The following is a 13,643-nucleotide window of genomic DNA, read 5'->3' as shown; positions in this document are numbered from 1 at the left end:
TTTCAGCCCAGGGAGGCGTATGTAAATGCTGGCACTGCCAGCCGTGTGACCTTAGACAAGCCATCCTCTCTCCACTGTTTGCTCATCTTTGGAAAGGGAATGAGGGCCTGCCTCCCTGGACCATGATGTGTGCCCTGAGTGTACTTGCGATGGGGCTGTGAGATGATGTGTGTAAATCCCCAGCACAGTGCCATCAGTTTCGATATGCGGAGGTTTTACTGTAATTATCATAAATGCTGTGCAGAAGATGTGCCATTGCAGAGGGTGAAGTCAGGGGCAGAACCACCTCCAGTGTAGGGTGTTAGAGAGGGGCACAGTCAGATTTGAATGATTAAGAAACACTATGTCCACCATACTTTTCTTTTGTTCCTTAGAGTTTCTAATATGTGTCCTGTGTACTCGATCATGTGATATTCAAAACAAAGCAATGTGACTTCATTCACTTTGCAATAAGTCACTGAAAATGCAGTCCATTTTGTCCATCCCTGTAACTCAGTACCCAACAGCACATGCTGAGTGCTAAAACACCATTTTTGAAGTAAGCAATGAGTCCTTGTTTTGTCAATGAGGAAGTGATGCTCAGTGACATTCTGACTGGTCCACTGCTACATACACACAGATGAGACTGCTAGCTCCCAGGGAAGAAGTATCCACAATCAGAGCTGTTTAACGATTAAATCCATTGACTTCCAGTCAAGATGGTGGCTTAGGTAAACACAGCTTGCCTCCTCACACAACCACATCAAAATTACAACTAAAATATAAAATAACCATGACTCATAACCATCACAAATCGAGTTGAATGGAAGTCTGACAACTACGGAATTAAAGAAACCACATCCATCCAGACTGGTCGGGGGAAGACACGAAACAGGCTGGTCCCACATCCACATGTGGTGGATAAAAATTTGGGAGGGATATCTCAGGAGCAAGAAGTCCCAGCCCCACACCAGGCCCCGCAGCCCAGGGTTCCAGTGCCAGGAAGGTAAGTCTCCGTAAGTTCTGGCTGCAAAAACCAGTGGGGACTGTGTCAGTAGAAGAAAATTCTGGAGTCCCAAGCAATTCCTCTTAACAAACCCACACACGAACTTATTCAGACTCACTCCCTCTAAGCTCCTGCACTGGTAGCACTGAAAGGCACCACTGGCATTCAGGGAAAAACTGAAGTAGCACCAAGGTGAGAACTGGGGGACATACAGGCAGGCAGAGACTATTGTCCCTTTTCTGAACTCTCCCCACACAGAGCCACAGAGCCAACAGGCTGGTGCCATATCTAAGACTCCATCAGCCTGGTTAACACTGTTTATGTCACTCTGGATATCCCCAGAGGCTCCATCCCACCCAACTTGCCTTACAGGTCCACCCAAGCTGCTTTTCCAGATGAATGACTAATGACTAATCTTAACTTATGCTTCACAACTTCCTAAATCCTCTCACACAAGGAACTGCCAGCCTCAGTGAGGCCCCAGCCCCTATACCTCTTTCTAAGTGGCCCCAGGCCTGGCACTAGCAGCAACCAGCCTATTTTCACAGCTTGGCTTCACCTGGGAATCTCCAAGCCCAGCATAAGTAGCAACCATCTCAGCTTGCTTCATAGATCAGGCAGAGTGGCCCTGGGAAAACACGGGGGGTTAGGGGTGCTAGCCTTGGCCTGCACCAGCCAGGAAACCCCAGAGCCTGTGCACCCAGTGGCCAGCTATGGGTCACGTTGGAGTACTACCACCCTACCCTTGCACAGCTGATCCTCCACGGAGGACCACCACGGAGGTTGGTGGTCAGTGGTCACAGCCAGTCCTTGCAGGTGACCGGCCTCAGTAAATCCCTCCCATTGACCTGCCAATAGCAATCAAGTGACGACTACAAGAGGAGGGTATACTCAGCTCACAGAAAGGGCACAACTTGAGTACCCAGCTTTGGTGATAGGAGAGGCTGTGCCACTAGACCCTACAGGACATTTACTAGATTAAGCCATGCTACCAAGACAGGGAGTCATAGCAGCTCTACCCAATACATAGAAACAAACACAGGGAGGCTGCCAAAATGAGCAAAGAAATATGGTGCAAATGAAAGAACAGATCAAAATTCCCAAAAAAGAACTAAACAAAATGGTGATATGCAATCTATAAGATGCATAGTTCAAAACACTAGTTATAAAGATGCTCAAGGAGCTTAGGGAGGACCAAAAGAGCAAAAAAAGATTCAGTCGGAAACAAAGACTACACTAATTAAAATAAAGAACAATCTGCAGTGAAACAACAGTTGAGCAGATGAAGCCGAGAATCAAATCAATGATTTGGAACATAAGGAAGCAAAACACAACCAATCAGAACAACAAGAAAAAAGAATAGCAAAAGAAAAAGAGGAGGAAAGTGTAAGCAGCCTCTGGGACAACTTCAAGTGGTTTGACATTTGCATCATAAGGGTGCCTGAAGGAGAAAAGAAAGAGCAGGAAGTTGGAAATATATTTGAAAAAATAATGAAAGAAAACTTCCCTAATTTGGTGAAGGAAGTAGACATGTAAGTACAGGAAGCACAGAGAGTACCATACAAGATAGATGCCCATTCCAAGACACATCATAATTAAAATGCCAAAGGTTAAAGATAAAGAGAGATTCTTGAAAGCAGAAAGAGATAAAGCAGTCAGTTACCTATAAGGGAGTTCCCATAAGACTGTCAGCTAATTTCTCAAAAGAAACTTTGCAGGCTAGAAGGGATTAGCAAGAAATATTCAAAGTCATGAAAAGCAGGGACCTACACCCAAGATTGCTCTACACAACAAAGCTATCATTTAGAATCAAAGGGCAGATAAAGAACTTCCCAGACAAGGTAAAGCTAAAGGAATTCATCATCACCAAGCCATAATTATAAGAAATGTTAAAGGGACTTGTAAGGAAGATCAAAACTATGAAAAATAAAATGGAAAAAAATACAAATCTATCAACAATTGAATCTAAAAAACAAACTAAGCAACAAGAGCAGAGACAGAATCATGGATATGGAGGGTGTTTTGATGGTTGCTAGATGGGACGGGGGTGTTGGGGAATGGGTGAAGAGATGAGAGGACTAAAGATTACAAATAGGTAGTTACAGAATAGCCATTGGGATGTAAGGTACAGTATAGAAAATGGAGTGGCCAAAGAACTTACATGCATTACCCATGGACATGAATAATAGTGTAGTGATTGCCTGAGGGAGTAGGGGGTGCTGGGTGGAGGAGGGTAAAGGGGAAAAAATTTGGACAACTCCAACAGCATAATCAATAAAATATAATGTAAAAAAGACAATTAAATCCAGTTCTCAACTTGGCTACCTCCTTCAAGACTGAACATACAAGAAAGGAAGCCAGAAAATGTTTTTTAACGAGGTTTCCTGACCTTTGAGGCAAGCATGAGAAATCACCTCATCATTGTTCCTGATCCTGGGGGGGAAGACTGACCAGGATCCCTGAAAGCCTTTCCTGCTGTGAGGTCCTAGTTGATCCTGGAGTTCTTACTCTGATCTAACCAGCACATTTGCCAGCAACCTCTCAGTTTCAGATCCTCTAAGAGAAAGTTAATTTACACTAATGTGAGAGATACTTCCCAGAACAAAGGCAGTATCAGGAAGTATGGCCTTAAGTGCTGTTAGTCTGTGTGGTACGTGTAACACAACCTCTGTGGACTAAGGATATATTGAAGGACAAGCTCACCACTACTCTCTCCTTTCAGGAAGGCTAGGAGTGGGTTCCATTTATAAGCTCTTATATGAGTACACGGCTCCCCTATATTGTATCTTTAAATGATGAGTATATATTAACACAAAGCAATGCACTGCCAGACAAATATCACTGGAAACATTTTTATTTAAAGTCAGACAATAGAAAGGTGTCACAGAAAAAACTTATGAAAACTTGCAACAACAAAATGTAACCTTGGAAAAGTTATTTGTAAATGAGAATAAATAGATATTCCTGATTTTACCTTGTTCATCCTTAAGCAGAATAATTTATTTTTTGAACAACAGAAGATTTAAAATTTAGTTAATCTACAATTGGTACTAAAACCTTCCAGAGTAATACAATCAAGGCAGCATTTCCCCAACATTTGATATACAACTTGGGAATTGAAATAATAATGCTAGGAGGTTAAAAAAAAATCCCACTTCATGCCGAATAGGTTTAACTTGGATTTCAGCCCATAGATGGTGATTGTGGAGCTGACAGAAAATAGGCCATAATAAGTCTGGATGCAGCTTCCCCTCCACACACACACACTGCATCTTAGGACACAAGTGCCACCAGTACCCTTGCCACATGCAGGCACAGAAGCCCTAGACTAAAAGAAGGTGACCTGGGCCCTGGCACCCTGGATCTATGCTGAGCCCTTTCTAATCATGGGTGAGAGAACAGTGGGTTTAGGGCAAGGAATGAAGGTTTTTTTTAAAACTTTGGCAAGTACACAAACAACTATTTCTTGATTGTCATTTTTATGAGGAAATATAATTCTACCCTTGTTCTCTTACCTTATTTGACGTCCCTCTCAAACATTTGGAGGGAAAATTCCTGTAACACACAGGTGGACTAAAACCTCTTAACTAATAATGGTTATTACTTATCACCTTCTCTACTTAAAAAGCATATAAAATGTATAGTCTATCACTGACAACTAACCCCAAGCTGTTGCTTGTAATGGAGGTTTAAGAATAACATGATGGATGAGAGTGACAGATCTCAGAGGGTGGGGAGTGGGGATTGGAAGAGAGTAGCCAAAGAACATTCAGGGTCTGTCCTGATGGTATCCAGTCATGTAATATGAAAAATAGAAACATTTTTTAAAAAAGATATAAGAAACATTGTACATAGGACAATAACACCTCCATCCCCTTCAAAGAATGCACTTTGGGACTTCACACAATTCTCCCAATCACCATCAGCTACCCTGTCTTATTTTTCTGAATCTCATCAACGGTCTAAAACTCTTTCCTTTCAAAGGTGATTTTAGTTTTGGGAAAAGTCAGAAGTCAAAAGGGTACCAAATCTGAGCTGTGGGTGGGTGGGTGGGGAGGGCTGAGTCACTTGGGTGACTTGACGTTTCGCCAAAAAAACTCTGCACGGGATATGATGCATGAGTGGGCGCGTTGTTGTGATGAAGCTGTCAATCACCAGTGCCCATAGCTGAGGCCTTCTGAATCATCTGAATAATTTCTGCAGAGGAATGTTCAAGCTTAACGCAAAATTTGATGCAGATTTGTTGCTCTACTCATTTAGTTGTTTTGAATGTGATGGCCACACAGTACACATGCTCACTCACCAGTGTCTACCACCCCAATTGACTAGTACAGTGAAGTCTTCATTGTTCACACATGCTCATTCCAGTCCACTCCCCTTGTCGATGCCAGGTTACATCGATGTCACACAAACTGTTCTAGTTATATTAACAATGGCTAGACTTCTTCTGGACAGACCTCACATGCATAGCCCATGGACAGACAACAAAGTGGTGAACGCTGGGGGCGGGGGCTTGGTGGAGGTGGGCCAAGGGGGGAGTGGGGAATACCTGTAATAGTGTCAACAATAAGAAGAAGTTAGGCCTCTCTATATTTAATTCCTTTACAATAAACTATATATTCGACCCCTGAAAAAATATTAGCTGATGCAATCAGTCATCAATTCAAATGAAGATTACAGCCAAGAAATCAACAGAAGGCTGAGACTAGAAAGGGCAGCAATGGAGAATTAGGAAAAATCACCAAGAGCAAAGATGTGTCATTAGAGACCAAGGCTAAGATCGCCCACATCCTCATATTCCCAATTACTGCGTACGGATGTAAAAGCTGGGCGGGGAAGAAGGCTGATAGGAAAACAACTGATTCATCTGAAACATGGCGTTGGTGGATTGCTTTACAGATACTGCAGACCACCAGAACGATGAACAAGTGGGTCCTGAACAAAGTAAGCCTGAAACATTGCTTGAGGCAAAAATGACAAAATTGAAACTGTCCTGCTTTAGGCACACTGTGAGAAGGGAGGGTTCTTGGGAAAAGACAACATGCTGGGAAAAACAGAAGATAGCAGGAAGAGGGGAACACGGAATGTGAGATGGGTTGGCTCCGTACGAAACGCAACAGGTCTAAGTCTACAGGAGCTGAGTGGGGGTACTGAGCACAGGACACTGAGGACATCAGTCGTTTATGAAGTCACCAGGAGTAAGGGACACTCAACGGTATGTAACACACACAGAGCAGTGAGCCAAGAAATATGGGGCCTAATAATTCAGAGAGCTGATATTTTCCTAAAATGCTATAGTTAGCTATATACTTTTCTATAAATAAATTCTAAGTTCAAAAAAACAAGAGATTCAAGGATGAACAAAACTCTAAAATATTATTCCAAGAACTCACAATCTTGTTTAGAGAGAGAGAATTCCGCTGTGCTCACGATTTCGCCAACTATAGCATGTGGTCGTTCTGTTCCAAAGTGTAATGCGGATGTTTAAAGACCAGACACGGGACTCACATTAGAATGCAATCCATGACTTGAAAAGGCAAATTACTGTTCATGGTGTTAGGAGAAAAAAGTGTTTTAATGCTACTGGAAATTCACTACGTTAGGCATATCTTCATTTGGTTGATACTGTGAGAAGTGAATGGGGGAAATTAGAGAACGATATTTAAAATAAAAACATGAAACTCTGGTTATATACAATTCCTTCCGGTTACACAATTCCTTCTGGTTACAGAAAGAATCCTTCATAAATCTACAGGAATAAATTATCAATCTATTCAAATCTCCGCCATTAAGCAGTAAGGTTACCTTATAAGTCTGGAAGACTCTTAAGAGTTATGAATTATTGTAGCAACATTTAAGTCCTCAGTAAACCTGCCACAGCCCTACCTTTACACTGTTCAGTTGACCTGGTGAGGGGTGAGGGGAAGAAGGGAGAAGGTATGTGCCCTCTGTGTACTGGAAAAGGTGTTATGAACTGTTTTCCTTCTGATGCAATCATGGAATGGCTTTGCCACATCTGCTCTAACAGCTGACAGCATCTGTAAAGTCTAAGCCTGGATGGATATTGCGAAGCAATCAAGAAGCAGTTAATAAAGCACCCACCGTGTGCCTAGAACTAGGCTTGCTGTAATGGGGAAACAGAAAAGGAGACACATACGGTCCTGCTTTCAAAAGCGTAAGATCCAATTTAAAATGTACTTTAGAGATTCTAATTATGTTAATGTTAACCTAATGTCCTTTCTTAGGCCCATATCCTTTCCAAAAACAGGTTAATTTGAGCTTTGTTACTTTAATGAGGGTGTAATGATGATGTCTGTTAAAGTTATAAAGCAATTTTATAAATTCTTTAAAATAATAATTCATTTACTCCTTAAATCTGTGAGCAGTCAAAATTATCCCCATTTTATAGAAAAGGAACTAGACATGAGAGAAAACGCTTGTAAGTCACATCAGAACAAGAATATGAATTTGCAGGCTTTAAACCTCCAGCCCTCATAAGTTCTCCTTTCCTCCCTACCTTCTAATTCAGGAGTGTCCAACTCATTTTCACTGGGGACCACATCAGCCTCGAGGTTGCCTTCAAAGGGCTGAGTGTAATTTTAGGACTGTATAAATATAACTACTCCTTAACGAGGGGCAAGGAGCTTGGTGCTGCCACGGGTAGAAACAAGGTGCCGGGCAGATAAAACAAGGTGGAGGGCCGGATTCCGCCCAAGGGCCTTATGTTTGCCACCTGTGTTCTCACTAATTTTAAAAAGTGGCTTATCTGAATGCACGTACAGAACTTATTTACTAATCAACTATTCTTCCAGTGCTAAAATAATTAGGACTAAAAAGAAAAACTACCATTTGAAGTCCTATACAAGTCAACAGACACAGAAACCTAACCCAACACCATTTCAAATGTAGGCTGCTTTGGTTGCAGCCTAACTGGGGTTGGGTGCTTACGGCTGGGTCACAGAGTGGTCCTCAGGAACGGGACCGAACCGCTGAGTCAAGAGTTTGAAATCACTCCAACATGTGGTTCATTTTCAAGGTTCAGAATGACGTCCTAACTGGGAAAGCTCTAGAGACTAGGAGTTTGGAGCAAAAACTAAACAAGATCTAGGAAAACACTTGCTTGATCTAAATAATGATCACCTGGGTACTGGAAATCAACATCCGATATATCCTATTCTGTTCAACATCAGTGAACAAGCATAACATTTGTCACAAACCAGTATGAATGGCTAAGTCACATGTCAGTCAGTGAATCAAATCCAGACTCTTTTAAGACGCAAGTTACTCTTATCATCTGTAAATGTTTGGCTCTTAAAAATAGGAACATAACATACTTGTCAGTGTATTATAGTGTAAATCGAATTACATGGGTTCTAAAAACACCAGCTCACCTTGAGGAGGAGCTTCTTCATTGGAGAAAATGGCCACTTACTAAATTTTGGTGAGAAACAGGAACAAAAAGGATTTAAAAATAATCCAGGCTGACAGAATATTAACAGAATATCCCCTAAACTAATGTTATCACAATAAAAAGGCATCACAAATATAAATCATTATTTTAAATATAAATAAAACATTTTCCTATAAAACATATTGTTGAATTTGAAAGTAAGTCCAAACTTTCTTGTAATATAGCCTCTAGGACATCAACTGTTGTAATAGGGACTCAAGGATACCAAGTAAATGGACATTATAATTTGCATTGATGATTTTGAAACCTTACTTTTTAATTAACCTTTTAACATCTGTCTTAGTAGTAAAAATAACTTTTGTCGCTGACTGGTGTCACTTCGGTTGGACGTCATTTGGCAAAGAGAAAGGCTGCCGTTTCGATTCCTGGTCAGGGCACATGCCTGGGTTGTGCGCCTGGTCTCTGGTCTGGGCATGTTGCGAGAGGCAACTGATCAATGTTTCTCTCTCACATCGATGTTTCTCTCTGCCTTTCTCCTTCCCTTCCCCTCTCTCCAAGAATAAATAAATCTTTAAAAAATATACCTTACAGATTTGGATTACATTTGATCTTTAACAAAGATATACATATATAGTTTATATATAATAACAAAGATATATAGTTGTATATTATATATTAATCATATATATGTATATATAAGTGTATATGATTATATATAATGTTTTTTCTGTCAGTTTTATCCATTTCAAGGATACTGAGTAAATGAACATTATAATTTGCATTAATGATTTTTAAACCTTACTTTTTAATTAATCTTTTAACATGTCTTAGTAGTAAAAAGTATCTTCTGTTAAGAATTTGGATTAATTTGTTTTTTAGAAAAGATACATATATAACCTATATGTAAAATAACAAAGATATATAATAACATAATTATATATTATACTTATATATAAGCATATATAAGTACACTTATAAATAACATATATGATTATATATACAATTTTTGTTAGCTTTATCCATTTCAATGACTTTTCAATTAACAATAAAGTTTGTTTTGGACAATAAATCAGAAAATACTTTCTATGGTGGCTTCAAACTGCATTTTTAACCCCAAAAATGATATCCAGAGCCATTTTATGCAACATCATAACCAAACTATAAGTAGCAAGAATTCACATTCCTTTGAACACAGTGAGCTTCTTAGGTTGGCAGAGCCCTGTTCACTTAACCCCACGGAAGCAAAGAAATCAGAGCAATAAAGGTCAAGGGTTAGGAAGTGAACATTAAGGGCAGGCATTAACATAAACCATATGTTATCTGAATGTTTTATTCCCACAGAAATAGTTTCCTGTATATATTTTTAAAAGATTTTATTCATTTATTTATAGAGAGAGGGGAAGAGAAGGAAAAAGAGAGGGAGAGAAACATCAATGTGTGGTTGCCTCTCACATGCCCCCTTCTGGGGACCTGGCCCAAAACCCAGGCATGTACTCTTGACTGGGAATCGAACCGGCAACCTTTTAGTTCACAGGCCAGCACTCAATCCACTGAGCTACACCAGCCAGGGATCCTGTTCCACGGATATTTTTAACATCACTTCTCAGGAGGAGCTGTTGTTACCCAAGGACTAATTTCCTACATTTTCATTATCTTTTACAACGAAATGCTCCTTTTCAAGTTCCTTACTGTATTTGATACCAGCAAATACTGTCATAATCCTCCAGTTCAAGACATGAATATCAGTGTAATACTTAGTTTCCATTATAAATAAAAAAGGTATAAAACAAATAAGGCTGTCATTCTTTTATACTGCAATAAATACATAAGAATGAATATAAATTATTTTTTATAAAAATGCAATTTCTAACCAGTTTAGGAAACTTCCAAACTATCAGGACATGGAGTGTTTATTTCCTCTGTTATAGAATGCCAGTCACATGAGATCTGAAAAATTCTTTATTGGTAGCCACACAGTTGACTATAACATCTGTGTTTTCTTGCTATTTAAGAGAAAATATGCAATAACTACAGACTCTCACTGGGTCTTTTAAAATTTTATAAAAATTGCCAAAGTCATGATGAATACAATTATTGTGGATATATCATTTGAAAAAGTAATACAAATTATGCTGCTAAAGACAAAAAACATTAAAACACATAAACATCACAATGTGACAGCAGTAACTTATAACTATTTAATATGAAAAATTAAATTTAAAAAGTTGTATCAGAGAACTTGGGAATTTTTCACTTTAGCAAAACAATCTATTTATATATATCTAACTTCTATGATACAATAAAAATACTTTAAAAAGATATGACATTCAAATGCTTCATTTACACAAATATTGTCCACACTAAAAAAAGTGATGCCCTAAAACACGAACTGCTCTGCTAACTGTAATTAAAAAATGTTTTCTTTACTTCATTTTACACTTTTGTTAGCAGTTAGCATTACATATTAATCAGTTATGTGTTGACAAATACAGAGGATCCTAGTCAAAATACTGTTTCCCAAAAGTAATGTACATCATATTGCTTGAAACAAACCAACAATATAAAAGTGGTAATCATTTATCCAAACATTGATTATGAAAGACAACTGGCATATATTCAGGCAGAGTGTTAAGTTCATAATGGTTTATTTACAATAAAAGTATTTTTACCGACCCTAACATGATAAATAAGTTTCTATGTCAATTACTACAGTCTCTTAAATTTATAAAAATATTATATAAAATACCACAGCCTTTAGAGGATATAAATTCATGTGGTTCTGATACTAGCAGCTGAAAAGTATTTATAATTTAAAAATAAATAAACTATAGAGGTAAACCAGTTACAAAACAGCAGAGGACTGCAATGGTCACAACTGAAAAGAACTGCCTAATTATACAATAGCTAGCAAAACGGTGAAGCAGTTGGATCAAAAGTTTTAAAAACCTCTTTCAGAGACTTGTCATCTGTTTCTCCACTAGGGTCATCATCTGGGGTGGGGCTCAGCTGTCCCATCTGCCTTGAATGCCTTGGATCGCTGTACTGGGGTCTAATTAAGCCTGTTAATGCCTGAATGGGAAGACTGTGCACTGCGGGGACCTGAACTGCACAGGAGCTCCTGAGAACATTTGCCTGTGGGTCAGCTGGCCCATCAACAGTGACTTCCACATCTGGGGTGGTTTTCTGTGGCAAGATTTCTTCTCCAGGAGAAGGCTCATTTTTGTCACTGCTTTTTAAACCACCACCTTTTTTCTGGTTCTCTGCATTTTCTGTTGCTCGCTCTGGTGTGGATGAACCACCATGCTCCCGAGGGTCATACAAACTAATACCACTGAGAACTGAACTTGGAGTCCCCAGTGTAACGCTGGCTGAAGATGAGAGTTTAGGGGCATATGGAGGCAAAGTCCCAGGTCCAGAGTTGCTAGTTACTGCCACCGAGGGCTGTGATACACCAGGGCTTGACTTGGCTAAGTGAGGGGCACCCTTTGATGTATGTGACTCCTTTGTAACTGCTTGCTGAGACGCTGCATTGTGCAGTCTGTGAAGTCTAGGATCACATTTTTTTTGCAGCCTGGGGTCTCCTAATTTGCTTGCTGAACTGTGCAAGTCCCCAAATTGTTCCAGGTAGCCTTCTCTGTTTGTTGTGTTAATTTTGGCTTTGGCTGCTAATTTTGAATCGATGGGCACTGTGCTTTGATGGAGATCACTTTTTGCATTCCATAATCTACTGAGCCTCTGGTCAGCTATAAGGGGGGGCAGAGGTAAACTAATTGAAGATACGGGGTCAGGTTTTGGTAAAGGGACTGGAAGTAAGTCTTCTGGAGCCCACACAATGTGTTTTGCGAAGCTGGGCTTGATGAGTGTAATATCCATTTTAATGTGACTGAACTGTCTCAGCTGAGACCTTGGATCCTGGAGCACTGCACCAGGGGGAGAGTCCAGAGGTATCAAGGAAGCCTTTTCCCTCAGTTCTCTTTCTGTGTCCTCTTCCTCATCATCTCCTCTCTTGTGTTTGACATTAGCGCCAGCATGGGCATGTTGTAAATCACACTTTACTGCTCCAGCCGAGGAGCCTACGTGCCCACTTCCATTCCCTCTTAGTTTCCTGGGATCCCACACAAGTCTGAGACCCTGTGCGGTAGACTCAGAAGATTTTCTAATGTCTTGCCTTGGGATGGTCCTAAGTCGAGGGTCAACAACCTGGTTTTCTTTACTCTTCTCTTTAGCAAGTCTTGGATCAGTAGGAGCGCCAGGTTCCAAGGAAGATTGTTGCTGACTCCTTAGAGTTTCTGTTTGTTTCTGTAATGTTTTCAGTATTGCCTTGACACTGCTCCCTTCGTCCTCTTCACTGCTGGAATACCAGTTAACGGTATCATCTAAATGCAGACAAAGACTTATTATAAAGAATGAAGCCTTCAGATTTGGCCTTAATTAAGATTAAAAAGCATATGCTATTTCTGAAATAAGTGTAGGAACAAGATAGGCTATAGTATGACAATGATCAATTCCATCTTATACTCTATAAAGAAGAGCTGTGATGTTAGAACACATGCAATGTCCTTCCAGCCAGAGAAAGATGGGGCCTCATTCTAACTGGCCAAAGAGAAGTTAGCATGGGTGCGGTGTAACAGGGTTCAGGTAGAAGGGAAAATACTCTGGGAAAGGAATATTAAAAAGTTTTGGATCTCTTTAATTCAAGCAACCCTTAAGCTCTGGACTTATCAAGATAGCAAGGGGAAGACATAAAAATATTATTTGGAAAGAAAACAAAACACCAATAATAACAGTTAAGGAAGCAATGAGAACTGAGCAAATGAGAGGTGAGGCAGAGACTGTTCATTTATAGTTTACTATATTTTGAGATGTAGTAAATTTTTTAGATGTGGCTATATTAGCTTTTTGAGCATTAAATTAAAATTAATAAACAAAACTAACATGCTGAAGTTTATATACTTGACCTTTATGAGAACACTTCGGGCCTTACTCCTGAAGTCTGTTTATTCCTTATGTGTTAGACACAATGTTTAGAAGCTGAACTATCTATCAGAGGCCTGCTCTCTAGTGGAGTAGAAGGTATGATAGGGTGAGTCTCCTCCTCTCCATTCACAGCGCAGATTGACTGAGTTGGGGACGCACACATACACACCCCATGGGATCAACAGACCATTTACCTCCTTGCACTACTTACTAATATTTTTCTACTACATGAAACTCTAGTGTGACATACTTAAGTTTGAACAGAGCAGT

The 13,643-nt window shown here is 39.8% G+C and overlaps 1 protein-coding gene across 3 annotated transcripts in view; it reads right to left on the bottom strand.

Annotated features, from left to right (window-relative positions):
- Nucleotides 1-3,823: 3,823 nt before the first annotated feature.
- Nucleotides 3,824-13,643, bottom strand: part of ZC3H6 (zinc finger CCCH-type containing 6) — a 63,542-nt gene continuing 53,722 nt past the window's right edge. For all 3 annotated transcript variants that reach the window (XM_053924052.2, XM_053924053.2, XM_071221524.1), the window contains exon 12: nt 3,824-12,772. In XM_053924052.2, coding sequence (XP_053780027.1) covers nt 11,301-12,772 — 1,472 coding nt within the window. In that variant the 3' untranslated portion in view covers nt 3,824-11,300. The remainder of the gene's footprint in view (nt 12,773-13,643) is intronic.

Source organism: Desmodus rotundus, chromosome 5 (assembly GCF_022682495.2).
Source record: "Desmodus rotundus isolate HL8 chromosome 5, HLdesRot8A.1, whole genome shotgun sequence".
Taxonomy (NCBI): domain Eukaryota; kingdom Metazoa; phylum Chordata; class Mammalia; order Chiroptera; family Phyllostomidae; genus Desmodus; species Desmodus rotundus.
This window is presented reverse-complemented; position numbering and strand designations above follow the sequence as displayed.